This window comes from Scardinius erythrophthalmus (genome assembly GCF_964197995.2).
Source record: "Scardinius erythrophthalmus genome assembly, chromosome: 25".
NCBI classification, from domain to species: Eukaryota; Metazoa; Chordata; class Actinopteri; order Cypriniformes; family Leuciscidae; genus Scardinius; species Scardinius erythrophthalmus.
In genome coordinates, this window is record NC_138245.1 from 29,821,888 (window position 1) to 29,849,579 (window position 27,692).

Here is a 27,692-nt window from a genome sequence, read left to right on the forward strand (position 1 = left end):
CCGTAACTCTGTCTGACGCACACACCGCTAGCCTAGCTTAGCACAAAGACTGGAGGTAAATGGCTCCAGCTAGCATACTGCTCCCATTAAGTGACAAAATAACGCCAACATTTTCCTATTTACATGTTGTGATTTGTATAGTCACAGTGTGTACAAATAACAAGGTCACATGACACACAGCCATCTTCTAACTGCATACACACTCGGAACTATATTCTCAGAAGGCGAAGCACTGCTACTTGGGCGGAGTGATTTACTGGGCTGTGTCTCATGTGACCTTGTTATTTGTACACGCTGTGACTATACAAATCACAACATGTAAATAGGAAAATGTTGGCGTTATTGTGTCACTTAATGGGAGCAGTATGCTAGCTGGAGCCATTTACCTCCAGTCTTTGTGCTAAGCTAGGCTAGCGGTGGGTGCGTCAGACAGAGTTACGGCACGCATGGAGATGAGAAGGGTGTGTATGGACGTATCTGACTCTGGGGGATACGGTGAATAAGATAAAGTCCCAAAAAGTCGGCGTGTTCCTTTAAAATTTGCATAAACATGATTTAAAAAAAAAAAAATTAAAACGACGTTTAGAACTTTCATAGAACTTTTAGTGGAGGAAAAAAAAAACGTTTTTTATACCTTAATGGGAATGTTAGCTAAATGTTCTTGGAACATTTTTTAGATCATTTTAAGTTCATAAAGTTCAGTGTAATAATTTTGTTTTATCACATCCTCAGTTTGCAGTCCAAAATAAAACTTAATATTTCATGTGGATGTTGTTTTCACTACATTTGATAAGAATCTCAATCAGGTCTTTATTAGCTTGATTCCAAAGTTATCCCAGTGACTGGCTGTTTTCCACGATTTCTGTTTCATGACAGCAGAGAAACACGCTCGGCTTTATTTGGCTCTTTTCCCCTGCGGCAGACAATACACACATGCCTACTTTGTCATTGTTTCAGTGTCAAACACATACACACCTTCAGTTTATACCAGCCGATCTGGATGGTGATGAATGAATAAACCGTTTATCCTGGATTTACGTGTTAACGTTAAATGTCGCTCTCGGATTGCCTCGTCTGTCAGCTATAGTCATTCACACGAGTGTCACCGTGTGCCGGTAAATATTAGAAATAGATTTGCGGCAATAAAAACTGAACTGAAATCTGTATTTATTATAAAGGCTGGCGGGCGATGCCGCTCTAGTGCCGTAGAGAACCGGAGGAAAATCCTGGACCTGAAAGTAAGAGAGAATGCAAGACATGATCTGTGTTTAATAAAGGAAAACAATTGCTTTGATTCGTTTCATTTGCATCTGTTACTTGCACTGTGTGTGTTGTTTTTTTAATGACGGATGTCTAAGTTCACCATCTGTGGTTTGGTGCTCTGCCTTTTCCTCTTCTCCATAAACCATAAACAAGTCAGAGCAATTGTTTCCCATGAGGCCTTTAGGTGAAATGAACTGCTCAAGTGTGTTGCGTGCCTGTGGATTCACCACAAGACTAACTTGTTGGTCTTAGCATCTATGTGCAATGACATTGATTTATGACTGATGTAATTGGCATTCAGCATGAGATTACAGTGATTTGAAGTGATCCTGTGGCATATGTGTGTTTTTAAGAGAATGAGTTTCTTGGTTTGAATCAGCATAAATACTGCAGCTAAATATGATTATCAATGAATACTGTTCCTTTTGCACTCAGTTCAGTTATTTATATGCGACAACTGCATTTTACAAGCCAATTCACTCCCGAAAAAAAGAGTTTTCATGTATGCAGTGTGTAGTGGAGAATCAAACTGAACAATCAGTTCTTAACGCAATGTGTATTTTGTTAATGTGTATGTCATTTATTTGAAAAATGTATTTGAATAAATATTGAAATAGATTTTTTAGTCTTTATTTAAAAAACTAATATTTATTCATTTTTTTGTAAAGGTATATTTTATTTATTTTAAACATTTATTTTTTTTATTTTTAAATATATATTTTTCTTCTAAAAAATTGACATTTATTTTTATTTTAAATATATAGTATTAATTTTAATTATTTAATATGCAATAATAATGCAATAATTTTTAAATATTAAAAAAATATTTTAAAAAAATATTAACATTTATTTTCAAAATAAATAAGTAAATATTTTACAGTGTCCTTGTTACCAATGTTGCATCTACTTACCATAATAACAATAAATTATGCATAATTACATGCAACTAACCCTCAACCAAATCCTAATCCTACCCTAACCCTATAGTACATGTAGTTGCTTAATATTACTCAGTACTTAAATATATAATTACACTGTAACAATGACACCTTAAAATAAAGTGTAACCGTATAAATTATAAAAATTATAAATTTAAACTAATTTGCTCATCGATTGGACCATCTTTAATAATTAAATTATGTCATTTATGGTTACAACAGAAAAGTGGATTTATTTTGCTTAAGGGATAGTTCACCCATCATTTACTCTCCCTCATGTTGTTCCAAACCTGTAAGAGTTTCTTCTGTTGAACACAAAATGTTGGTAACCTTGACTTCCATAGTATTTATTTTCTTACTATGGAAGTCAATGGGTGCAATAAACTGCCTGATTAACAACATTCTTTAAAATATCTTCTTCTGTGTTCTGTTTGACGGTAAGTAAAGAAAACATTTTCATTTTTGGATGAACTATCTCTTTACTTGTTCATACAGGCTGGGACAATTGGAGTGTCACACCTGTTAATAAATGCGGCTGTCAAATCAAATACTGACTGTATTTAGCCCATGTCAACATGGCAAAACTTTGCAGTGTGCACGTGGCCTATGTGTAAATATAGAGGCATGGGAGTGAGAATAAAGTGACGATTGCTTCTTTTTTAAAGCTATAGACATTTATAGGCCAGGTTTGGAGACAAATTGTGACTAAGCACAAATCTAATGACATTGCGAATGTCATTCTTGTTTCTCCAGCATCATAATTGTTTGTGCACCAATAGTTTTCTTCTCATTTTCTAACACTGCTTGAATCTTTGTTTAGCAAATGTCCGACCTCGACTCCAAGATTCAGGAGAAAGCCATGAAGGTGGACATGGACATCTGCAGGAGGATCGACATCACGGCCAAACTGTGTGACGTGGCTCAGCAGAGGAACTCAGAGGACATGTCCAAGATGTTCAACATCAGTCCTTCCAGAGCACCTGCAGACAGGGTGGGTAAAACACACACAGATCGCAGGAGGAAAACTGCTGAGGAAGATCTTTACTGCAGTGCACACAAGGCTGTCATACTGGATTGCTGCCAGACCCGTCCCACACTATATGTCCATGGCTTTTAATATGCCTGTAATATTTTTGGTCTCAGGCGGCTGTTGCATGCAGAAAGAAGGAGAAGAAGCAGGTCTCGGACGAGGAAAGCTCAGAGATGGATGCTGATCCCAGCACTTCAGAGGAAGACGTTCCCTTTAACATCACAGACGAGATGAAACGCATGTTCAACCAGCTGTGAGTCCAGATTCTGCTTTCAGACTGCAGTCAGAGAGATATATGCTGGACTGAGATTGCTTCATGTCTGTACTCTGTCTCCATCGAGTGGTGATGACAAGAATTGCAGACGGACAAAAGCAAGGGGGGGTGGGTGGGGGGTGGTTGCTCTTTTTCCATGCATTTACAGTGTTGACCATGTAAAGCTTGTATCTCTGTGTTTCTCTATTTGAGCATCTGATTCTTACTCCTGATAAGAGCTTCCTCTACTTTTGCAGCAATTTTCTACAGCATTTATTCATTTTAATTGCTGAATTAGATTTATGAATGAATGAATGAATGAATGAATGAATGAATGAATGAATGAATGAATTTATTTGAGACATATCAAAAATAAACCAAACAAAACATCCAAAATTTTACTAATATGTTGAATAAGCAAAACTTTCAATAAACAATAAGTAACATTAGCCAACATAGACATGTCTGAAAAGTAGAAAGAAGTATACACTTATTTAATCCTACCCCTTTTCCATAAACTTTGTAGTATATGCAAAAAAAATAAAAAATCCAAGAACGAAGTATAAAACCTTTTGAGAACATTTTTAAAGACCAGTGACCGTTTGCATGAATGGCTAAGACTAGTCTTAAAAGTTTTTTTTCAAGACTTTTCCTAACTTTTTAAAGTCAGTAACATAAAAAGGTAGATAAGTCTTATTTGAATTGGATAAGTAAGACGGATTACCTCTTATCTAACGGCTAGTCACTCAGACTGGTTCTTAAAGGCATACTTCACCGATTAGCATTAAGCTTTGTATCAGTAGAAACCCAGTAGTATTCTCGAGTGACCGTGCTTCCCTCCCTCATGTCCCCCTGAGACGAGAGATTTCTGTATTGTGTGTCTGGAAAAAAAACTTAGATGACGCAAAAATCTTCATTTAGCTTCATCATCGGAGGCTTTTTAGTCCAGAGGCGAGAGACTCCAGCCAGTAGGAGGAGCTCGTCCCGCATGTCTTCAACCCGCCCATAGGGGGATCTCACCATAAAACGCCGTCTTTTCAGTTTCGAGTCACTAGTAGCCGAGTTGTATCATTTCTCCCGACACTGCCCTCTGTAACCGGGAGGCGTGGCTTAGGAGTGTCCTCGTAGGGCAGCGAAGCAAGTGCATTCTGGGAGTTGTTGTCTTTCATCAACACGAGCCAAAAATACATTTTCTGGCTTCTCTCAGTCTAGAAGGCACCAACTTCTAAAATAATTTCACATTTCTACTACATAAATGACCCAATTTAAATACACATTCATCTTTCCAGTGGTGAAATATCCCTTTAACATAGAGGCTAAATTTATGCAACTGGTCCCATTTAACTTTGAACGAACACTGTATTAACGTTACTGGAAGAGTATTTGAGGGAAAACTCGTTCAGCTGACATGTGAATGTAGTCTCTATATGTATGCTTGTGTGTGTATTCGTCCTGTTTTGTGCTTCACTCTTGTCTTGTCCGTGATTGTCTTCACTGCCTGCTCTTTCTCTCTCCTCTTTTTCTGTCCCTTTGTTTTTCCTCGCGTGCAGACATTGTTCAGATAACTCATTTGTTGCTAGGCGGGAGACGTTTGATGTCGATGATGACTGTGACAGTCTGACGTGGGAGGAGAACGACGATACACTCCTGCTATGGGAAGATTTCACCAACTACAACATACCCTGTGCCCTTACCAACAGCAGCGGTGCTCTCGACTGCAACGGAGACACTCCCGACACGGTGAGTTTGCATATGTACACTGCTACTGTTCAGCTCTGAGTGACTGCGGATGCATATGAGCCTTCACAATAGATGATGCTTTACAGTTAACTCAATACATATGGCAGTTTATCTGTTCAATAAAACACAACAAAAAATGTTCAGATCCCTCAGTTCTCCATTTCTGAAAAGCCAAGCCGATGTTGATTCTTGTTTTATTACGAGCTCTGTCTCGTTCTCTTTTCTCCAGCAGTCTCTCCTCTGTTCTATCACACACACACACACACACACACACACACACACACACTCGATCTGATGTTGATTCTTGTTTTATTACGAGCTCTGTCTCGTTCTCTTTTCTCCAGCAGTCTCTCCTCTGTTCTATCACACACACACACACACACACACACACACACACACACACACACACACACACACACACACACACTCGGTCTGATGTTGATTCTTGTTTTATTACGAGCTCTGTCTCGTTCTCTTTTCTCCAGCAGTCTCTCCTCTGTTCTATCACACACACACACACACACACACTCGATCTGATGTTGATTCTTGTTTTATTACGAGCTCTGTCTCGTTCTCTTTTCTCCAGCAGACTCTCCTCTGTTCTCTCTCTCACACACACACACACACACACACACACACACACACACAACTAACCTCTGACCTCTCACACCAGACACACACACACACACACATACACACTCAACTAACCTCTGACCTCTCACGCCAGAAATACACACACACACACACACACACACACACACACACACACACACACTCAACTAACTTCTGACCTCTCACACCAGACATACACACACACACACACACACACACACACACAACTAACCTCTGACCTCTCACACCAGACACGTGTCACAGCAGCTGAGCAACTTTACTCTATTTACAGATATGATTAGACACACATGTCATGGCGAGTGACGCATGTACACAATTTCCCACAAAAACCATCCGGACAGGTCTAAAAACACTTATAATAGGCTTACCATAGTGAATCAGGGTAAGACAAAAACACATTTTGGATAAAGGATTGATGATGTATTGACTCTATATTTAAATGTTGTTAATTTTAAACAAAAAAAGAAACATAATGAACCTTTATTGTTGTGAAATCTGCATCTGTGATACAAAACTGATTTTTCAGCATCATTACTCCAGTCACATGATCCTTCAGAAATCATCCTGATTTGCTGTCGTGCTGCTTAATATTTTTGAGGCAACCATGATAGATTGTTTTTCTCCAGGATTCTTACATAAATAGAAAGTTCAAAAGAACAACAATTATTTGGAATATAAATCTTTTGTCGCATTTTAAAAGTCTTTGCTGTCACTTTTGATCAGTTAAATGCACCCTTGCTGAATAAAGTATTAATTTCTTTCAAAAAACTTTCGAACAGTAGTGTATCGTGTTTTCGTTCTCAATACATCCGTACAGATTGAGAGGAAATGTGAGTGAAATAAGCCTGTTTCTCTGTTGTGCCTCTCAGGACGGCAGTCTCGGCAGTCTCATCGATGAGACCGAGTCTCTTTTCAAGACCAGAGAGCAGGAATATCAAAAGACAATCGGACAAATTGAGGTTCGAATGTGCCTGTTTTTCTCATTTGTCTGTGATTGGTTATGATTGTGTACGTCCCCCTTCTGAACCTCTCTAGTCCAGTCATTTTAAGCCAAAATGGGGGTCAACCTTGAACAAATTGCAACAGAAGCAAACTCAACTGATTTTGTATCCTCAATATGTCCTGAGTAAGGAAAAAAAAAGCCCAGAAGAATCCCATTAGGGAAAAGTTTTGAAAAAGACCCAAATATACCCCATTCATACACCTATTCATTCTTTTTCTTACGTGAATAGGGTAAAAATCTTAACCTTTAGATATCACCATGAAAATTACTGAGTTGATTACTTACATCAAGACAAACAAAAATTGTATTACAAGTTTTTTTAAATTGTTTGTTAACATGGACAAATGGTGCATAATCTAATTATGTATGTGCTAATTTGCATAAATACCACAACAGGTCTAAACATTGGGTCTAGCCGGGTGAAAATGTCTTGTTGAATCTTGTTGACACATAACAGTAAAATACTTAATGTTAAGGTCTGAATGGAACCCATTTAGGCTACCCATGAGCATTAATACATAGAGGCAGGAAGAAGTACTTTAGAAACCAGCATTTATTAATTATTATTGCAGAGATGGGGTTTGGGGCTGAGTCCGTGGGACTGTTTCTGGGGATTCACTTTTTATTTTGCCTACCTTTTGTCTTCTGCATTCTCCTTACCATTGTCTCACTCTCAGACTCATCCCCCAGAAACAGTCCCACGGACCCAGCCCCAAACCCCATTTCTGCAATAATAATTAATAAATGCTGGTTTCTTAAGTACTTCTTTTTATTTTCCCTTACTCAGGACATATTGAGGATACAAAATCAGTTGAGTTTGCTTCTGTTGCAATTTGTTCAACCTTTTTTCATAAAATGACTAGTCTACTCCGTTTATGACGGAGTTGAAGGTGTCTGGGATGAAATATTGTTCTCTCTCTCACACAGATGGAGTTGGCCACCGCTAAGAGTGACATGAACCGACACCTGCACGAATACATGGAGATGTGCAGCATGAAGCGAGGGCTGGACGTGCAGATGGAGACCTGCAGGAGAATGATCAAGGGTGGCAGGTGATCTCACAGATCATTCAGACAATACAGCTTCACTAAACGCCTTTTGCTAATAACAGCTTATAGTATGTCTAATGTTTGTAGTCTTCAAAAGTGCTAAAGACTAAGCCTAACATCCTTATTTGCATATTTGTGGTGTCAGTGTCATTGATTGAATGAATGACACCAAATCTATCATTAGAGTTGTCAAAAAGTATAGACTTTGGTACCATGTCGGTACTGAAATTTAAAAATGTGACAAGACCGGCATTTCCCTCTAGCTTTTTGAGCGCTGTTGAACGGATTCTTAAACACCTCTGATCGTTGTGTTCACGTGCTCAACATATGTGACCCTGGATCACAAAACCAGTCACGAGTCGCACGGGTATATTTGTGGCAATAGCCAACAATACATTATGTATACGTATACGCAACAATACGTATGGGTCAAAATTATCGATTTTCTTTTATGCCAAAAATCATTTGGATATTAAGTAAAGATCATGTTCCATGAAGATATTTAGTAAATTTCCTACCGTAAATATATAAAACATTTATTTTTGTGAGTGAATGCAGCACAATCGTGAACATAAATGCACAACTTTAAAGCCGATTTTCTCAATGTTTTGATTTTTTGCACCCTCAGATTCCAGATTTTCAAATAGTCGGACAAATATTGTCCTATCCTAACAAACCATACATCAATGGAAAGCTTATTTATTCAGCTTTCAGATGATGTATACACCAAAAAAAGGGGTTTTGTCGTCCAGGGTCACATATATGTCTCTGATTGGCCATTGTGTTGATGCCCTCAACATATATGTCTCTGATTGGCTACAATAATCTACAAGGACATCTTTGATGCTCTTCATCAAGTGCCTGCATAGATACAAACAGGAGCGTTTAAAAGCGGCGTCCATCAGCAGATCCCTAATATAGACGCCTGCTTTTAAGCGCTCTCGTGTGTATCTTTGTAAGCGCTTGATAAAGAGCATCAAAGATGTCATTGTTGATTATTGTAGCCAATCAGAGACATATGTTGAGCGTGTGAACACAATGGCCAATCAGAGGTTTTAAAGAATCCATTCAACAGCGTTCATAAGCTAGAGGGAAATGCTGGTATCGTCACATTTCTAAAATCTCAGCACCGACTTCTGTACTTTTGACAACTCTATTTATCATAAAATGTGACTGCGTACAATATCTCATTCCTTCAGAAATTCTCCTTCCATCAGCTCAACCGCGAGCAGTGACTCAGGGAACACTGACGAGATACAAGACGAGTCAGACAAGGATGGAGAGACGGAGGGGCCAATCAGCTGATACCTGCCCAGCCAGGCCCCGCCCTCTTCCCCCCACGAGCTCCAATCAGCTCTCGGGCCACCCAGCAATCGGCCAATGGCTTTATACTGAGGGACAGAGCCCACTCCCACAAACCCAAAATCCTGTAGGTGCTTTACCGTCTCCGAGTCAGAGTGGGGCGGAGTTGATGAGGGTTGTTTTTGTGCTTGACATCAATATCGATGCGTCACACGGTGCAACAGCTCTGCTATGAATCGGATCAGTCCCAGCCAAAATACGTCACACAATACACCTGATCAACCCCAAATCCATATCTTGAGAAACTGGAAAACGTTCAGTGACTGAAAGCCAATCAGACCAAAACGGACTGAACCCCCTCTGATCAAACGCATCAGAACATTTGTGGCTTTTTATTTTTCTAAAAAACAATTTCAGAAATCGACGGTTTACTGCAGAAACATTTCGGCCTTTTAAGCCCCGAACCCAGTCGCGAAAGTGGAACACAGAGCAAGCTCACGTTCTATGCAATCGGCCTTATTTCGTGATCTGTGTTTATGATTTGCCTTTGTTTGCAGCGCAGGCGATTGATTTCCTCTGTTCGTGTCTTTTAAAGTGTTGCACAGGCCTCACAATGTTTACGCACAGAATCTGTGGAACAGCGTCACATCATTTCGAGCTGCTACCAATGATGATGGAAGCTTTTTCAAGGGTTACAGATATGTGCCTAAATACTGTATATATTGCAGGTTCATTTTGGATGGCCTTACTGCATTTCGACTACTTTTTAAAGTTGCACTCATTATAATCATGAGGGAAATAATCAAATATATTTTGTTGATTGTATGGGGACTTTCTTGATGTCTTAGCTCATTTCTTTGCTAGGCTAAATAGTCAAGAGTTTTCGGTGGAGGTTTTGATTGTATATAGACCATGTCCCAGCCAACAGGGAACGTTCCGGCAAGGCTCTCTCAAAATGGTGAACAAACGATCTTTCAGTGACGTTAATAGAACTTTTTTTTGTTGTTGTATGGTCTTTAATAATGTTCTCAAAATGTTAGCACAAAAACATTAATTTTTTAAATGTTACTACTTGTCTCGGAATGTTCAGAGAACATTCAAAAGTAACAATCCCAGAATGTTTGCAAAATGGAATGTTTCTTTAACATTTTTAAAACATTTTTCATGGACATTTTGAATGTTCGGAGAACATACTTTGTTAGCTGGGGTTGGGTTTATCTGAAATCATACCCATGTCTAAAAATATATGTAAATTCAATAGTTACAAAAGCAAAGGATTATGGGACAAGTTGCATTGAGGTCCTCATGATGGCCGCTGTTCCGTACAGATTCGGCGTCTGTTTTCATGGATATGGCTTATAAAGTTTCTGTATCTATGAGGTTTAATTGCCTTTGTGTTTGTCTTGCTTGGTGTCTTTATATTTTGCATTTTAATCTTGTATGTTTCATGGGTTAAAAATTTGTTCATACGTATTATTTTAATTATATTAATCTAAAAATATGGGAAAATTTGATGGGTTTATTAAACTGATAAGTGATTTAATTATAGCTCAAAGATGTAATTATAAGCTCAAAATATGGTTGCAGAGGGTTTTTAAAATATATATTTTGTAGTAAATAAGTTGGTGGGCATTGTTTTTGTTCATTCATTTTATTAGCTAAAGAGCTGATATATCATATTTGATAAAATCATCTGTAAATTTAGCAATTTGGTTTGTGTATTTGATACCCAAACCTATCAAATATGAAATAAAGTCTGGCTTTTGAATTTTATAAATGTATAAAATTCACGTTTTTATATTGTTCAGGGTATCCAGGGCCAATTTGGATGCTTTTCCCTAGAAAAAAATAAAACCTGCACTGAGTTCTCGCCTTTTTTAACCTGAAACACTGTTGGTCTATTTTTTTTATCGTTTATGGTGAAAATTAAGCTATTTTTTGTCTTTTCTGAATCTGAATCCATAATATGGGTCAGATGCCTCTTGTTAAAATCTATTTTATGATTTATGAACTAAGAAATGGGCAAAGGGCAGCATCGCGAGGTGAATTGGAAAAAGTGCATGTTGCGTGTTTTCTGATTTATTTCCATTGTTCATAGTCTTTATAGAGGAAAAATGAGAAGCATCTCTCCAAGTGTCCAAAACAAAGGTATGATTTGGTAAATATCTTTGTGCTTGAACTTGAATGTTGTATTCGGAAGAGCTTTCTAACTGAAACTGGATGAGAAAGTAAAACTGTGTTCATGTTTGTTCATTTAAAGAAAAGCACAAAATGGCAGCAAATGCAGGTTGAAAAATCTGTGAAACATGAAACTGTAATGATGGGGTCATATTGTGTGAACTTTCATAAGCGTACACAACACACAAAATCGAGCTTGTGTAGCGCTTGTGTTCACGTACTTGCATAGAATATGTTTCGGGCCTTTGTTTTGTCTGCACATCAATCATGCTGGTTTTCCTATAAAGGGTACAAACGCTTATCACATCATGCCTTTATCAATGAATGTACAGATGAGCTCATAGAAAATGTTATTTAGTTCACCAGACACAAGATAAAACACTGGATGTTATTGCTCATTTGGGTCACGTTTGCCTTATTTTACATCACAGTACATTACCGTATGAGGTCTTTTCTGAAGACGGGTTTTGTCCGCCAAGCTGCATATACAGTGACGTTGCACAATTACTTCTGAATTAAAATGGAATTTCGAATAGAGCATAAAACACCAGTTCATTAGACCCCTATCAGCAAGTGATCATCGTACCAGCATCAGCGAGCTTCACAGAAAGCCTATACAACAGATTTACAGTTTCTGTAAGGTAGTGGCTTTCGCAACATCTGTGGCTTGCATCCTTGTCATAGCACTGTTTCTTTTTATTATAATTACTTTGACATCTGAAATGATCAGTACACATGCATTGGAACATTTCTATGTTGTCTTTGTCATTGGTTTATGCTGCAGATGAGGTTTCCTGGTGTGTGAGCAACTGGTGTATGTTTCAAAATAATGAATGTAATTGGTGCTGGGTCAAACAATAAACATAATTGATTCATTTGCGTTGTTGAGGTCCTTTTGTTCATAATGATTAAGTTTAACAAAACACAATTTGTTTAGTGTTTATGTTGATATATATATACATACATACACACAAATATTTATATATATATATATATATATATATATATATATATATATATACAGTATATATATATATATATATATATATATATATATATATATATATATATATATATATAAATAAATTAGTGCTGGGCAATGATTAATCGCATCCAAAATAAACATTTTGGATTACATTATATGTGTGTGTGTGTGTGTACTACTGTGTACAATTATTTTGTATATATAAATACACACACATGCATATATTTAAGAAAAATGTGTTATTTATATACAGTATAAAATATTTATATGTATATATAATATAAATGGTGTATAAATATATATATATATAGTATATACATGCAAATATTTCTTAAATATATACATGCATATGTGTGTATTTATATACACAAATAATTATACACAATACACACACATATAATGTAAACTGATTAATGTAAAATTAATGTTAAATTAATTTAAAAAATTAGATTAAACAATCTAATCCAAAATAAGCACTAATTGCCCAGCACTAATATATATATAATAAATTAGTGCTGTGCAATGATTAATCACTATTTTATATATATATAGTTTTATGAATGTACAGATATGTTATTTACAATTTTGAGATGTTATACAAATGGACAGTTATGATAGTCAATGTAAAGTTATTCGAGTTTTAACTGTTCAGAACTTCAGACTGAATAGGGGAAGGTATGGACGTTTAAAAAAGCCTCAAACTACATGAATATTATGCTTTTTCTGGCTCTGTCTGGAGGTGTGTGGACATGTTCTCTTATAGTCTCATTACAACATCTTCTCAATGTAAACACACTTGTCTCTTACCTGGGAAGCCTAGAGGCCATGATGAAATTTAGATGCTAATTCTGTGTTAAAAACGTAATTATAAAACGGATAGTTCATCCTTGTTTCTGATTAGTTGAGCCACGTTCGAAGCCGTTGCAAATGTGTTAATTTGAAGTGCAGCGGTAAATATTATTACGGAAAAAGAATTTTCACACACACATTCTCTCGCCCTCCACAAACGTAAACATTATTTAAGGACGTATGTGGGTGCGTCACGTGGTTAAGGTAGAATTGATATTTAAAAAATAGATTTTAACACCAACTCTGTGTGTTAAGTATGAACACTTTACACATTTAGTGCTGTACTGATTAAACTCCTAGTTTTGACTGCAGAAAAAAAAACTATATTGGCAAATGGGCATAACATTTAAATATTTTATTAATAGAAACACTGGGTGCTTCTCAATTCTTATTTGTGCATCCTCGTTTCCTCTCCTCGCTTCCTTTCCTCGCGTCTCAGCTCCGCCCCCTGTAGGATGCGAGGGAAGGCTGCAAGGAAAAGACGCGAGGATGGAGGAATCGAATGTAACTTTTTTTTATACACTGGAATCCTTGATCACTCGAGCGTCACTTCATCGCGTCATCAGCAGCGCTCAAAGGATCTGCCCTTATGTTGTTGAAGTTTGTTTATTTAAGAAATTAATAATAAATAATAATAAAGCAAGATACCCTGTTGAAATATGTGAGATGTGTGGTTTATATAAACTGCAAAGGTAACGTATAAATTGAAATGATTGTGACCGATGTGAAGGGGGAGGAGAATTTAGACGTGCGTCACGTTTAAGTCGATAAAACTCTTCCGCATAGGATCCACCTGTGTATCCTCGCTCATGACTCCTCAGGAAGCCTCCTAACTCCTCGATCCTCGACTCCTCGCGGTGCAATTAGAGAATTGAGATCCTTCAAGATGGCTGAGCTCGATCGGTTTCCGGGTCATAGGATGGAGGACGGAGGAGAGAGGAGACGAGGAGGGATATTGAGAAGCACCCAATGTATGAAAAACGACTCTATGTTTCACTGGGAGCAGAACGTCTCGAAAGCTGATTGGCCAGTGAGAGACTCGCCCTCTTGCCTGTTCCATTTATGAACAACAGGGGCGCCGCTTAACTTGAAATTATATATATATATTTTTATAATGAGCCGGTAAACTTACCTTTACAATTTTAAATAAAACAGTTAATCACTAGTATCTATTTTTATTAGAAAATGTTATTATGAAATGTAACGGCTCAACACATTTCGCCTGTCATGAAATCCCCCCCTATCCCGGAAGTGATAGCTCTCCTCCATTCAAGTGACTTCGTCTGTGATCTTGGAGAGTGTAAGTATTCTAATACTACTTTAGCGCTATAGTTCCTCAGCAGAAGGATACACATAGGTGTTTTTTTTTTTAGTTGTAATACATATATATAAAATCTCTCCTTCCCCTGTACATCCAGATTAAACATGCTACGAGTGAGATCTGTCATCTGTCAGTCTTGGAAGGGGTATGTATGCGATTGCACATGGACTTACACATGACTTTCACTCTGAGAGTCTTCTGATGCCTATTTGACATGTGTCACCTTGTGCATTGAAAAATAATAATCGTGTGCTTGTGCATCATCATGTGAAGTGTGTAAGCTTGGAAGTTTGCATTTTACGTGCTATTAGGCAGACTGTGTTATATAATGGCTCAAGAAACTTGTCCTCCCGCTGTTAGCTTGCTGAGATCTGTTTGCACAAGTGCCTCTCATTGTTTTTACTGTAGATCAAGCTATTCATAAGCATAATACACACACTGAAAGACTGTATAAAGGAAACATTGACACAATGAACCATTTCTTTACTATCACTTTCATCAATTTAACATCCTTGCTGAATAAAAGTATTAATTTCTTTTTTTTTAAAGAAAGAGAAAATGACTGACCCCAAACTTTTAAACAGTAGTGTATATTGTTACAAAAGATTTCTATTTAAAATAAATGCTGTTCTTTTTTAAACTTTTTATTCAATAAAGAAATTTAATCAAAGAAATATTCACAGGTTATAAAAAATATTAAGCAGCACAACTTTTATAGAATTAGAATAGAATTAGATTAGAATGATTTGTGAAGGATCATGTGACACTGAAGACTGCAGTAATGATGCTGAAAATACAGCTTTGCATCACAGAAATCAATTATATTTTTAAAATAATATAAAAATAGCAAACCATTATTTTAAATTGTAATAATATTTCACAATATTACTTTTTTTACTCTATTTTTGATCAAATAAATGCAGCCTAAAAGAGACGTCTTTCAAAAACATTAAAAATAGTATTTAAAATAATATTTATTCTTTTAATAAATAAGCAGCTGTCTTTCAGCTGGATGCATTCAAAACTAAAGTGACCTAATTGTCTCCTGTTATGGATTTACAACAAGTTATTCTTGAAGCCATTCTGTCTAGATGACTTTATATAAGTTACTGATTGAGAGGCTTGTGTTTTGCGTGACTAAACGAGACTAAAGAAAAAGCAGATTCAGATTCATTGAGAAGTGTTGAAGACTCAGTAACAGCAAGCTTGTTTCTCTGCAGGTGCAAGACCTTCTCGTGTGCAGCGGTGGAGGTGAAGAATGAACCCATTCTCGGGTTTAAAGAGGGCAGTAAAGAGAGATCAGACCTGGAGAAGGTGCACACACACACACACACACACACACACACACACACACACTGAATCGGATGTCCTGTATCTGATTGACCGTTTCTGTTTTACTTTGATCATAAGGTGTTACAAAACTTAAAGGGAAAGACAGAAGAGATTCCATGTGTGATTGGAAATGAAGAAGTGTGGACCAAAGATATCAGATACCAGCTGTCTGTGAGTTAATCATTCCTCTGGTTTCTGTATGAACATGTGATCTGTTGCTCTTTTACAGCGAAATAGTCGGCGATACCTCTGGAGTTCATCACAGCATGAAATATTATGTTTATTATTAATATTGTGCCATGCACAACATACATTTAAATGAACATTTAAGGTCCAATTATTATTATTATTATTATATTTTTCTGTTGCACTTGAAATGAAATAATTTCAATTAAGTCAATATTTAAAATCCATTTATTATTATTGTGTTGTATTTCTGTGTTGTACTTTAAATAAACATCTCGGCCAGTTTTTACAATGGCTTTTCTCACAATTTATATAATTATGTTACATTGATGTACATACATGTATATAGATATTGATTTATTGTTCTAATAAATCATGTTCAGTGTGATATTAGTTTAGTTAGTGATGTTATGTTAATTAGTTCTTTTGTTTTCTTCTTCATAGCCCTTCAACCACTCTCACAAAGTGTCCAAGTTCTGCTACGCTGATAAGGTACAGTATGTTTTTAGTGTAAATTATAACATCAAAATATGAGAGATTTTATTGAACACCTCACTTGAACTCATCATTTCAAATGTGTTATTTCGCATCATCATTTGGTCTGGTTTGTGTCTTTAGGAGCTGATCAATAAAGCCATTGAGGCTTCAGTAGCTGCTCGGAGGGAATGGGATCTTAAACCGGTTGCAGATCGAGCCCAGGTGTTCTTCAAAGCTGCTGACATCATCAGTGGACCCGAGAGAGCAGACGTTCTGGCCAAGACCATGATCGGACAGGTGCGTGTTCACAAACATTTAGCAACCCCTCGATCTTTTCGAATTTGCTGATAATTTACTCACCCCCATGTCATCCAAGATGTCCATGTCTTTCTTTCTTCAGTCAAAAAGAAATTAAGGTTTTTGAGGAAAACATTCCAGGATTTTTCTCCATATAATGGACTTCAATGGCAACCAACGGTTTGAAGGTTCAAATGTCCGTCTCAATGCAGCTTCAAAGTCTCGACACGATCCCAGTCGAGAAATAATGTTTTTTTTTTATAGAAAATGACCGATCGTTTCGCTAGATAAGACCCTTATTCCTCGATTGGGATCGTGTCGAACCTTTGAAACTGCATTGAGACTGACATTTGAACCTTCAAACCGTTGGTTGCCATTGAAGTCCATTATATGGAGAAAATTTTTTCCTCAAAAACCTTAATTTCTTTTCGACTGAATAAAGAAAGACATGGACATCTTGGAAATTATCAGGAAATTTTTATTTGAAAGTGAACTAATCCTTTAACTAGTCTGTTACACATGGGATTATGTTTGCTGGCTTCTCATTAATCTTAGAGAATCAGTTCCTGATGTCCTCTGCTCCATGTCTCAGGGTAAGACTGTGATCCAGGCTGAGATCGACGCGGCTGCAGAACTCATCGACTTCTTCAGGTTCAATGCCAAACATGCGATCGAGCTGGAAAACCAGCAGCCGTTGGACAGCGATGGAAGCACCAACACAATGCTGTACCGCGGACTGGAGGTGAGCTCCCTACTGTGGCCTTTCCTAAAGAATCAGATAATTGCGTAACGGATTTATTTGCGCAAGCCATGATTGGGTATTGACTTGGATTTGACTTGTTTCAGGGATTTGTAGCTGCTGTTGCACCATTCAACTTCACAGCGATTGGTGGAAACCTTGCCGGCACCCCTGCCATCATGGTTAGATGTTGTCACGATTATTTATATAGCTCTTTATACAATACAGATTGTTTCACAGAGATAACAGGAAAATAATAGTGTTAATGTTGCAAAATTCTTTTATTATGAAACAAATTCAATTTCAGCTGTAAAGCAGCTCTAAAAAGACAATAGTATATTCAGCTCAGTTTTGTTTCAGTTCAATAAGTGCAGTCGAATTGATAATATTACTGAAAATGAATCAATTTGCAGTGACGTGCACTGACACTTGAGTGTTTTGGCTCATTTCTAACACTGACTTCATCACAAATATGCGTTCAGGGTAACGTGGTGTTGTGGAAACCCAGTGACACGGCCATGTCCGCCAGCTACGCCGTCTATAAGATCCTGAGAGAGTCTGGATTGCCACCCAATATCATCCAGTTTATCCCGGCTGACGGTCCGGTGTTTGGAGATGCCATCACGTCCTCTGAGCATCTAGCTGGCATTAACTTCACTGGCAGTGTCCCGTACGTCTCCTTCTATCCTGGTTGACTCGGTCATACTGTATGCAATGTGATTGCGTTACTCTTATCTTTAGTGTAACATTCTGTCCGGGTTAAATTTTGTCAGACTGCAGGTGTTGCAGTGCAAAGGGAAAGTTGAAACCCCTGGGGTGTTTTTTGCATGGTTGAAATCTAAAATCTGTAGATTTTAACTTTAAAACTGTTCAAAAGTTTGCGTTTTTGTACGATTTTAATGTTTTTCTGCTTAACAAAGCTGCATTTATTTGATCAAAAATACAGTAAAAACTGTTATATTGTGAAATATTATTTTAATTTAAAAGTTTTCTATTTGAATATATTTTAAAATGTAATTTATTCCTGTGATCAAAGCTGAATTTAAGCTGAGTCTTCAGTGTCACATGATCCTTCAGAAATCATTCAAATATGATGATTTGATGCTCAAGGAGCATTTCTTATTATTATCAATGTTGAAAACATTTGTATTTTTATGGAAACCATGATATATATATTTTTCAGGATTCTTTGATGAATAGAAAGTTTAAAAAACAGCATTTATTTAAAAGAAAAATCTTTTGCAACATTATAAGTGTCTTTACTGTCATTTTTGATCAATTGAATGCATCCTTGCAGAATAACATTACATTTAGTCATTTAGCAGACGCTTTTATCCAAAGCGACTTACAGAACATTAATTTATTTACTTTTGAACAGTTGTGTAATGAACTTGACGACACAAATAGGACTTGCTATAGAAAACCCTTTAAGATGTATATGATTTTTCCAGATGTTAAACATGTCCTGATTTCTATATCGCTCCAATCTGACTTTCCTGTATCATCTCCAGAACCTTTAAACGCTTGTGGAAGCAGGTCGCCCAGAATCTGGATATCTACAGGAATTTTCCTCGTGTCGCTGGAGGTTTGTGTTTTCCGTTGCATTGAGAATTCAATTCGAATGATGTGTAAGATTTACAATTCTAAAATCTGAATATTTTTTAATTTCCTGTGTTTTAGAATGCGGTGGCAAGAACTTCCACTTTGTGCACAAGTCCGCAGACGTTGACAGTGTGGTGACCGGCACCATCCGCTCAGCGTTTGAGTACGGAGGACAGAAGTGTTCGGCCTGCTCCAGGATGTACGTGCCAGACTCCCTGTGGCCTCAGATCAAACAGGGACTCCTGGATGTGCACAAAATGATCAAACTGGGAGACGTAAGTAGAAGAGTTTGAGTTCGTTTATTACTGGCGACTGCTGAATTTTCAGCAGATCATGGTTGTATGTTTTAAAGGGGTGGTTGATTATGATTTGACTTTTCTAACTTTAGTTAGTGTGTAATGTTGCTGTTTGAGCAGAAACAACATCTGCAAAGTTACAACGCTCAAAGTTCAGAGCAAAGGGAGATATTTGCTTTTAAAGAAATGGCTTTTTAAGGACTACAACAAACGGCTGGTAGAGACTACACAACGTTCCTCCCGTGTTAGTGACATCACCAATCCTAGAATTTACATAAACCCCGCCCCCTGAACATGATTTATAGATTATCAAGACAGAATATGCTAATCAATGACTAGAAGATAACTACACATGAGCTTCATAAATTCATCAACTAACCATTCAGAAATGTCCTGTTGCTTCTACATGTTGTCTCTTCTTCTTGAGTCTCTCCATCATTGTTTGAATCCGGTTTGAACATAAAAGGCTAAAAGTTTTTGAAATGTTCAGTGCATGTGTGTGTGAGGTAAAAGAACACAAGCTCTTGAAGCTCCGCCCCCTGTGCCGGGAGCAGCAGCTCATTTGCATTTAAAGGAACAGACACAAAACGGTGTGTTTTTGCTCACCCTTCAAAAATGTACAATTTTAACATGCTATATAAAAATATCTGTGGGGTATTTTGAGCTAAAACTTCGCACACACACTCTGGGGACATCAGAGACTTATTTAACATCTTGTGAAAAGGGCCTTATACCACCCCTTTAATGGCTGCTCACAAGTGTTCATGTGACATTTTTCTGTTGTTTCACTTCACAGCCAGTCGAAGATTTCGGCACTTTCTTCTCAGCAGTTATCGATGACAAGGTACAAACCAGCTACCTGTTTATTCATTAACAAAGCATGACGTTTTCTTTTGTCGAAGTATTAAACACAATGTCTTTTATTTCCAAGTCCTTCTCCAGGAACAAGAAATATCTGGAACATGCCAGATCCTCTCCACATTTGAAGATCATCGCTGGAGGAAACTGTGATGATAAAAAAGGATATTTCGTGGAACCCACAATTATTGAAACCACCGACGCACAGGAGAAAATCATGAATGAGGTATACAGATTTAGCATTTTCAGGCAATTTAAGGCACAGTGGCTCAGACCTTTGTTTTTTTTTTTTTTACCAGGATTGCGCACTCTCACACACACACACACACGCACACACACAGGCTCAGGACGGTGAATGGGTGGACTTTGGTTTGTTTAGATAAAGCGATCTCTTCCATTTAACCTCATTTAACGCTTCTCTTCACAAACGTATGGTCTCAGCTGATCCAGTTACCACCCACAGTCACCCGGATCTAGATATTGAAGGCATTATGTCACCTATTTGCTTTAATTTACATCTTTGAGGAGCTGCAACTATGGAGATATGGAAAAAAATGATGTGTCTTTGAACATTCAAGCATGCAAACCTATTCTAGTAGAGCCTAAAAACTAAATCAAGACTTTGAAAATGGACAAAATAGGTCGTCTTTAATTTACTTGACGGAAAACTAGTGACTAGTTTAGTTAAATTTCTAAAACTAGAAAAGTGAAATATGAGAGCAAGTCAAAAACAGTGAATATAAAACATCTCATATATGAACTCTTTGCTTTTTCAGGAGATCTTTGGGCCCATCCTCACAGTTTACGTTTACCCTGAATCTGACTATAAGAAGGTCCTGCACTTAATAGACAACACTTCTCCGTACGCCCTGACAGGAGCCGTCTTTGCCCAAGACAAGTGAGTGCTGCACCATGTCATTAGATGAAGTTAGTGTGCAAATTAAATTCATTAAGCAACCCAGATCAGCACATTCCCAAACCCAGATCAGCACATTCCCAAACCCAGATCAGCACATTCCTAAACCCAGATCAGCACATTCCCAAACCCAGATCAGCACATTCCCAAACCAAGATCAGCACATTCCTAAACCCAGATCAGCACATTCCCAAACCCAGATCAGCACATTCCCAAACCCAGATCAGCACATTCCCAAACCCAGATCAGCACATTCCCAAACCAAGATCAGCACATTCCCAAACCAAGATCAGCACATTCCTAAACCCAGATCAGCACATTCCCAAACCCAGATCAGCACATTCCTAAACCCAGATCAGCACATTCCCAAACCCAGATCAGCACATTCCCAAACCAAGATCAGCACATTCCTAAACCCAGATCAGCACATTCCCAAACCCAGATCAGCACATTCCCAAACCCAGATCAGCACATTCCCAAACCCAGATCAGCACATTCCTAAACCCAGATCAGCACATTCCCAAACCCAGATCAGCACATTCCCAAACCCAGATCAGCACATTCCCAAACCCAGATCAGCACATTCCCAAACCCAGATCAGCACATTCCCAAACCCAGATCAGCACATTCCCAGCTTTTCAACAAAAATGTCCAGACACTCATATCTCTGCACTAGACTTGTATCTTTAACATACATTTATAATCTAATTGCTTGTTTTAGGGCTGTTATTGATGAGGCAGGAAAGGTCTTGAGAAACGCTGCTGGAAACTATTACATCAATGACAAATCTACAGGATCCATTGTGGCCCAGCAGCCATTTGGTGGCGCCAGAGCATCAGGTAAAACCAAAAATCATTCAGATTCAATCAAGTTAATCTCTAGAGACTGAATCATTGGCATCATTTAAAGTCAAAATAATTGAGTCCTCCATCAAAAACCTTAAATCCATAGGACCAGGCAATAAGCATTAAAAACACACTCTTTAAAAACTGAGGGCAGTAAGGGATTTTAATTACAATAGTCAAATGCCAACATGGGGTATATGTTGGCATTTGACTATTGTGATTAAAATCCCTTACTGCCCTTATCTGTGCAAATGTATATGCAGAATTTCAACTTCATTCTCATAACTACAGGAGCTTGTTTCCCACAGAAAAAAAGAAAAAGGTAATTGTGACTTTTTATCTCAAAATTCTGACTCTTTTTCTCACAATTGCAAGTTTACAACTCTCAAATATAAAGAGTTATAAAGTCAGAATTGCGATATGTAAACTCGCAGTTGCAAAAAATTTTTAAATAAAAATAAATTCAGAATTGTAAGATAGTAGCAATTACCTTTTTTATATTTTTATTCTGTGGCGGAAACAAGCTTCCATGAGAAATTGGGAATAAGAAATGATTTTTCCTGAGAATTGGGAGATATAAACTCGCAATTCTGACCTTTGCGAGATATAAACTAAAAAATATATTGAAAAAAAGTTAGAATTGTGAGATAAAAAGTCCCAATTACCTTTTTTATTCCATAGCGGAAACAAGCTTCCACATAACCACTTATTCCAAGTAAACCCTTTACAAACAACTTTTGCACAATACATATGATGATACCAGAAAGGAATTACATCAGTATTGCTTAACTAGTTAATTCAGCTTGAAAAGTAGTTCTAACTCAAATAATAATCAGGTTTTTGCTGAATAATTCAAGCGTTTTAACAAAAATATAAAGTTCCTATCTCATGCTTTTTGATAATGTTTCCAGGCACCAACGACAAGCCCGGCGGCCCACACTATGTCCTCCGGTGGACGTCCCCACAGGTTGTCAAGCAGACCTACGTGCCACTCACAGAATGGAAATATCCCTACATGGGCTAAGAGATCCGTCCCGCCCTGAACCCTGAATCCCTCCATCAAGACTCGTAAAGCAATCAAACCTGTTCTTAATCGTCCCATCATGCTGAAAACGCAGTTGAGAGGGCTGTTAGACTGTTAGAACTAAACCAAACGCCCTCTGCTGGTGAACTTTCAACACGCAAACCACGGGAAACAAGCTAGTGTGAATGTACTCAAGAAACTTTCTGCCTCCGGTTTCCGTCTTCAAACATCACTGCATTGTTAAAATGAAGAGATACTCAATTCAAACAAACCTGGGAAATGCACTGAAACGTTTTCGCTTTAATCTGTCATCATTTCACTATGTGATTTTCTTTCAAACTTCGCTATATATCCAGTGAGTTCTATCATGCAGAAAAAGTTGCACAGACAGTTTCCATGTGATTTGTATTGTTACATTTATACTGATGTGATCTTCCGTTTGAAATTTTAATTATAAGAATTATTTGTGCTGTTCTAATTTAAATCTGTAGCATTCTAATATCATTAACATGTCAGTGTGAAGGCAAATATGTTTTCAGTTTTGTGATTAGGGTATTAACCTGGTCAAAATATCTGAAAACTTACTGTGCCTCAATAAACACATGGATGATGGATTTATGTGTTATTTTGCATATTATAAACTTTAAAATAAGACTTTCAGGATACTATCTGCCATATATCCTATTCAGACTTGCTGTTGACACCTTAAATGTTCAAGCAGTGTTTTATCACTATAGACCGCAGATTTATGACTCTTTCACAACTTACAGAATAAGGCTTGAGTGAAGATATTTACCTCTAACAAATCATAAAGAATTTATCATGTGTATACTTCCAAAGTACCATACCAGACAAAAATTTGATTAAAAGGTGCCAAATGGCCAGTTATTTCAGTTATATAGTACTTGATTCATATTTTGCATATTGTAGGTCCTCTTTATAGGACATGGTTCTAAGACACACTTCTTCACACTTTGTGTTTTAAGACCTGAAGCAAAAGAACGGCTGAAAACATTGAGAGAGAGAGAGGGAATGATTCCTTGTCATCTGATATAAAAGTTGTTTGTGCCTCTGCTTTTCTTTATTTGTGTTAGAATCAACTATCAAGCAAACCGAGCGTTTTATGTGCGTTGGGTCACCTCTGGTCCCTGGCTCCCACAGTAACACATTCTTATATGACTCCCATCAAAGGAGTGTGACACACTTCAGACAAGCGCTTTATGGAGATATGGCAGTGGAGACACACTTCTTTACTCAATAAAATCAAGAGGACTGTATGTGAGGGCCTGAGAACGCAGTCTCTTTCCTCTCTCATGCAGTCAGTTCCTCTTTCAGCACTTTATGACGAGAAAACCCAAGTGTGAATTATTGTCACACTACTAGAGAACGAAGCATGCCGTTTCCAGAACCTGAAAAATGGCGGATTTCTCATTACAGGCATTCATTTGCATTAGAATGCTTTATTATTTAAGCTTTGTTGAATAATTGTCTTTAAATTGTCTTGCAATTTGCTATATATATATATGATATATATATATATATATGTGTGTGTGTGTGTGTGTGCAATTTGCTATATATATATTTGATATATATATGTATGTGTGTGTGTGTGTGTGTGTGTATGTGTGCAATTTGCTATATATATATTTGATATATATATATGTGTGTGTGTGTGTGTGTGTGTGTGTGTGTGTGTGTGTGCAATTTGATATATATATATATATATATATATATATATATACATATATATACGTGTGTGTATGTGTATGTGTGCAATTTGCTATATATATTTGATATATCAAAAATATATATAGCAAATTGCACACACACACGTGTAAAAAAAATACGTGCATTTAGTATTTATTAATTTGTTTTCTATATTATGAAATACACTCTAAAAAATGCTGGGTTGGTGGTTGTTTCAACCCATGTTTGCGTCAAATATGAACAAACCCAACCATTGGGTTTAAAAAATTACGGTTGGGTTTGGCCAGATTTTTACCCAAACATGGGTTGAAACAACCCAGCATTTTTAGTGTATCTGGTAAAAAAAAAAAAAAAATCAAGTTGTGACAAATTTTAAAAAATAATAATAAAAACCCATTAAAATAAAATGTGTAATTTTAGTTTATTTTTTTCTATCGAACTCAACATGAGACAATATTACACACTCCATCAATATGACAGATTTAACACCTCTAATGGTTACAAATCTCATTAAAAAGATTATTTCAGCAGAAACATACAGAGGTTACAGCCCTCTTTTACAATATGTAAATGAAGTTAATCTCCACGCGGGTGAAGTAAAGCGATAGATACACGTGCTCTCAGATTCAGGCATGGGGTAGACTGGTACATTCTATGCGTCATGGCAGCTGCTGCCTACATCAACATTTTATAAAAACAATGTTTTACTTAGATAGAGAAAACAGTACATTCTCTAAGTTTTCTTCGCTGTGTCTTCAAAAGGATGCTATGAATGAAGATCACCAGGGTCTCCAGAGCGCGCGCTCTCCGGTGATCTGACAGCTGTCTTTACGCGCAGGCGCACTGACAGCTTTGGGTTGCTGGGTTCCGTCAAAGCGTCCCTTTAAAGGTGGTTTGGTGTTATGTTGCTGGTTGTGAAGCGACAGGAATCGCGCAGTCTCCTCTAGGCACCTGGAGAAGCCGTCCGCGTAGCTCTGCGCATGCGCGTCTGCGTTTGGAGACGCTGTCAGTGGCCATGTGTTGTTCTTCAGGTAAATGACAGCCATTTCCAGGACATCAGCCTTCTCTAGTTTAGAACAGGGCTGGCTGGCTTTTATCTCGGTTTTTAGAAGAACTTTAAGCTGTTCAATGCATCTGTTGATACGATCTCTGCGCATCTTCTCCACCACTGGTTTCCTCAACTGGGGGGAAAAAAGTTCAAAGTTTGGTTAGACCACTGATTGTAAGTAAACACTCTTGTGAAAATCATTAATTTGGAATGGAAATTAATTCCTAAAAAGGTAAATACTTACTTTAGTTTTATCCCTGCCAGTCTGAGCCACTTTGCAAACACTTGGAGTCATTCTTGCTGCAGTTTGTGTTCCGTCTGTCACTTGGTCGTGTGTGTGCGTTTCTTCTGGTAAACAGTCCCGTTATATACGCGCCTCTCCAGCGAGTCTTATGTTTCCCACACTTTTGAGCCAATCAGAACGTGGCTGAAGGTTCAATAGGAAAACTTTAAATTAGCCTGATCCTTCTTTGCGGCAAACAATAGAGCAAAACAGCTGGAGCGTGCGTGTGTGTGTGTGTGTGTGTGTGTGTGTGTGCGCACGCGGTAAATGGAAAGCGTGAAATTGCAGAGTGCACGAGCCTTTGACAGCGTGCTTTTGCTGTTCCGGCGGGAAAGTAGATGATCAATGCCGTGAATAGAGATTATGAGAACTTTCAAATGCTTCCCGCTCAAAATCTCCTTCAGAAAAGATCCTGAACAATTATTTGAAATCCTAACAATGAGTATCTTTAGCCCTTAATTAACACAAACACACACACACATGTATACAGTATATATGATATGTATGTGTGTGTGTGTGTGTGTGTGTGTGTGTGTATATATATATATATATATATATATATACACACACACACACACACACACACAATAAAGATATGTAACAGCATGTAGCCTGTAGCACACACACTCACACGTGTGTGTATTTATATATATGTATGTATGAATGTATGTATGTATGTATATATATATATATATATATATATATATATATATATATATATATATATATATATACATATACACACACAATAAAGATATGTAATAGCATGTAGCCTATAGCATGCATTATTCTTCAGATATGCAAAACCACAAAACAGATCATTTTAATTTTAGGCTATGTGTTGGAATGTCATTTTACATATAAATATATTAAAGCTGGCTAAACATATATTGTTTTATTTTTCAGATTTCAAACAATTTTACAGGTTGACAATAACCAAATGTTTAGTCATTCAGTATGTATTTGTTTTAGTGTGTTGTATATCATATGTTTTATGCTGTGTTGACAGTGTATTGTGAGTGCCTTAAAGGGACAGTTCACCCAAAAATGACAGTTCTGTCATAATTTATTCATCTTCAAGTTGTTCCAAACCTGTATGAATTTCTTTCTTCTGTTGAACACAAAAGAAGATATTTTATTGAATATTGGTAATCGGACAGTTAACGGTATCCATTGACTTCCATAGTATGGGAAAAAAATGACAAAATGGCAAAAAAAGGACGTCAATGGCAACTTGAAAATTTCCTTTTTTGGATGAACCATCCCTTTAATGTCAGCTATGCATATTTATATTATTTATTTTACGGCATCGCCTTATTTAAGATCAAGAAGTGTTTTGGGACAGTTAAGTGTGCCCCTTTAGGATGAATTATTCTGTTAATCATTGCTCAATATATCCGCAGGAGGGCTGGTCGCCTCATTGAGAGAGCATTACTAATGCGGGGGGGAGTGCGGCACACTTCTATTGGGCCCCATTGAAGAGCTGCTGTGGGAAAGTTGGGACAACACGGGCTCCAGGATTAGGCTTTGAAGAGCT

The 27,692-nt window shown here is 37.3% G+C and overlaps 3 protein-coding genes across 6 annotated transcripts in view; 2 read left to right on the forward strand and 1 right to left on the reverse strand.

The window, feature by feature from the left end:
- The window catches only part of iffo2b (intermediate filament family orphan 2b), a 40,210-nt gene extending 27,953 nt beyond the window's left edge, over positions 1 to 12,257 (forward strand). The window contains exons 4-10 of one of the 3 annotated variants that reach the window (XM_081358108.1): positions 1,179 to 1,238; positions 3,022 to 3,192; positions 3,345 to 3,484; positions 5,065 to 5,224; positions 6,727 to 6,816; positions 7,788 to 7,912; positions 9,109 to 12,257. In XM_081358108.1, the coding sequence (XP_081214234.1) occupies positions 1,179 to 1,238; positions 3,022 to 3,192; positions 3,345 to 3,484; positions 5,065 to 5,224; positions 6,727 to 6,816; positions 7,788 to 7,912; positions 9,109 to 9,214 (852 nt within the window). In that variant the 3' untranslated portion in view covers positions 9,215 to 12,257. The remainder of the gene's footprint in view (positions 1 to 1,178; positions 1,239 to 3,021; positions 3,193 to 3,344; positions 3,485 to 5,064; positions 5,225 to 6,726; positions 6,817 to 7,787; positions 7,913 to 9,108) is intronic. The other 2 variants (XM_081358109.1, XM_081358110.1) reach the window with 2 other exon arrangements.
- Positions 12,258 to 14,137: 1,880 nt separating this feature from the next.
- aldh4a1 (aldehyde dehydrogenase 4 family, member A1) lies at positions 14,138 to 24,187 on the forward strand. Of its 2 annotated transcripts, XM_081357891.1 has the most exons (16): positions 14,138 to 14,523; positions 14,642 to 14,689; positions 15,765 to 15,858; positions 15,955 to 16,047; positions 16,507 to 16,554; positions 16,681 to 16,836; positions 17,429 to 17,578; positions 17,683 to 17,757; positions 18,058 to 18,245; positions 19,087 to 19,160; positions 19,256 to 19,452; positions 20,270 to 20,317; positions 20,405 to 20,557; positions 21,108 to 21,229; positions 21,969 to 22,087; positions 23,005 to 24,187. In XM_081357891.1, the coding sequence occupies exons 2-16, from the start codon at positions 14,649 to 14,651 to the stop codon at positions 23,115 to 23,117; spliced, it is 1,671 nt and encodes a 556-aa protein (XP_081214017.1). In that variant the 5' UTR covers positions 14,138 to 14,523; positions 14,642 to 14,648; the 3' UTR covers positions 23,118 to 24,187. The 2 variants fall into 2 exon arrangements, with proteins under 2 accessions (XP_081214017.1, XP_081214018.1); XM_081357892.1 differs by having other exon boundaries at positions 14,517 to 14,689.
- Positions 24,188 to 25,603: 1,416 nt separating this feature from the next.
- Positions 25,604 to 26,167, reverse strand: her2 (hairy-related 2; the record flags this gene model as incomplete). The annotated part of the gene is made up of 2 exons (XM_081357701.1): positions 25,604 to 26,005; positions 26,117 to 26,167. 2 exons carry the CDS (start codon positions 26,165 to 26,167, stop codon positions 25,604 to 25,606), a joined length of 453 nt encoding a protein of 150 aa, XP_081213827.1.
- Positions 26,168 to 27,692: the final 1,525 nt, after the last annotated feature.

What these genes read in the sequence shown, in the direction of transcription:
- aldh4a1 (XM_081357891.1), top strand. Translation starts at nt 14,649, where the DNA reads ATGCTACGAGTGAGATCTGTCATCTGTCAGTCTTGGAAGGG. An exon ending in ATCTGTCAGTCTTGGAAGGG is followed by an intron (nt 14,690 to 15,764) that starts GTATGTATGCGA and finishes GTTTCTCTGCAG; the next exon opens with GTGCAAGACCTTCTCGTGTG. An exon ending in ATATCAGATACCAGCTGTCT is followed by an intron (nt 16,048 to 16,506) that starts GTGAGTTAATCA and finishes TCTTCTTCATAG; the next exon opens with CCCTTCAACCACTCTCACAA.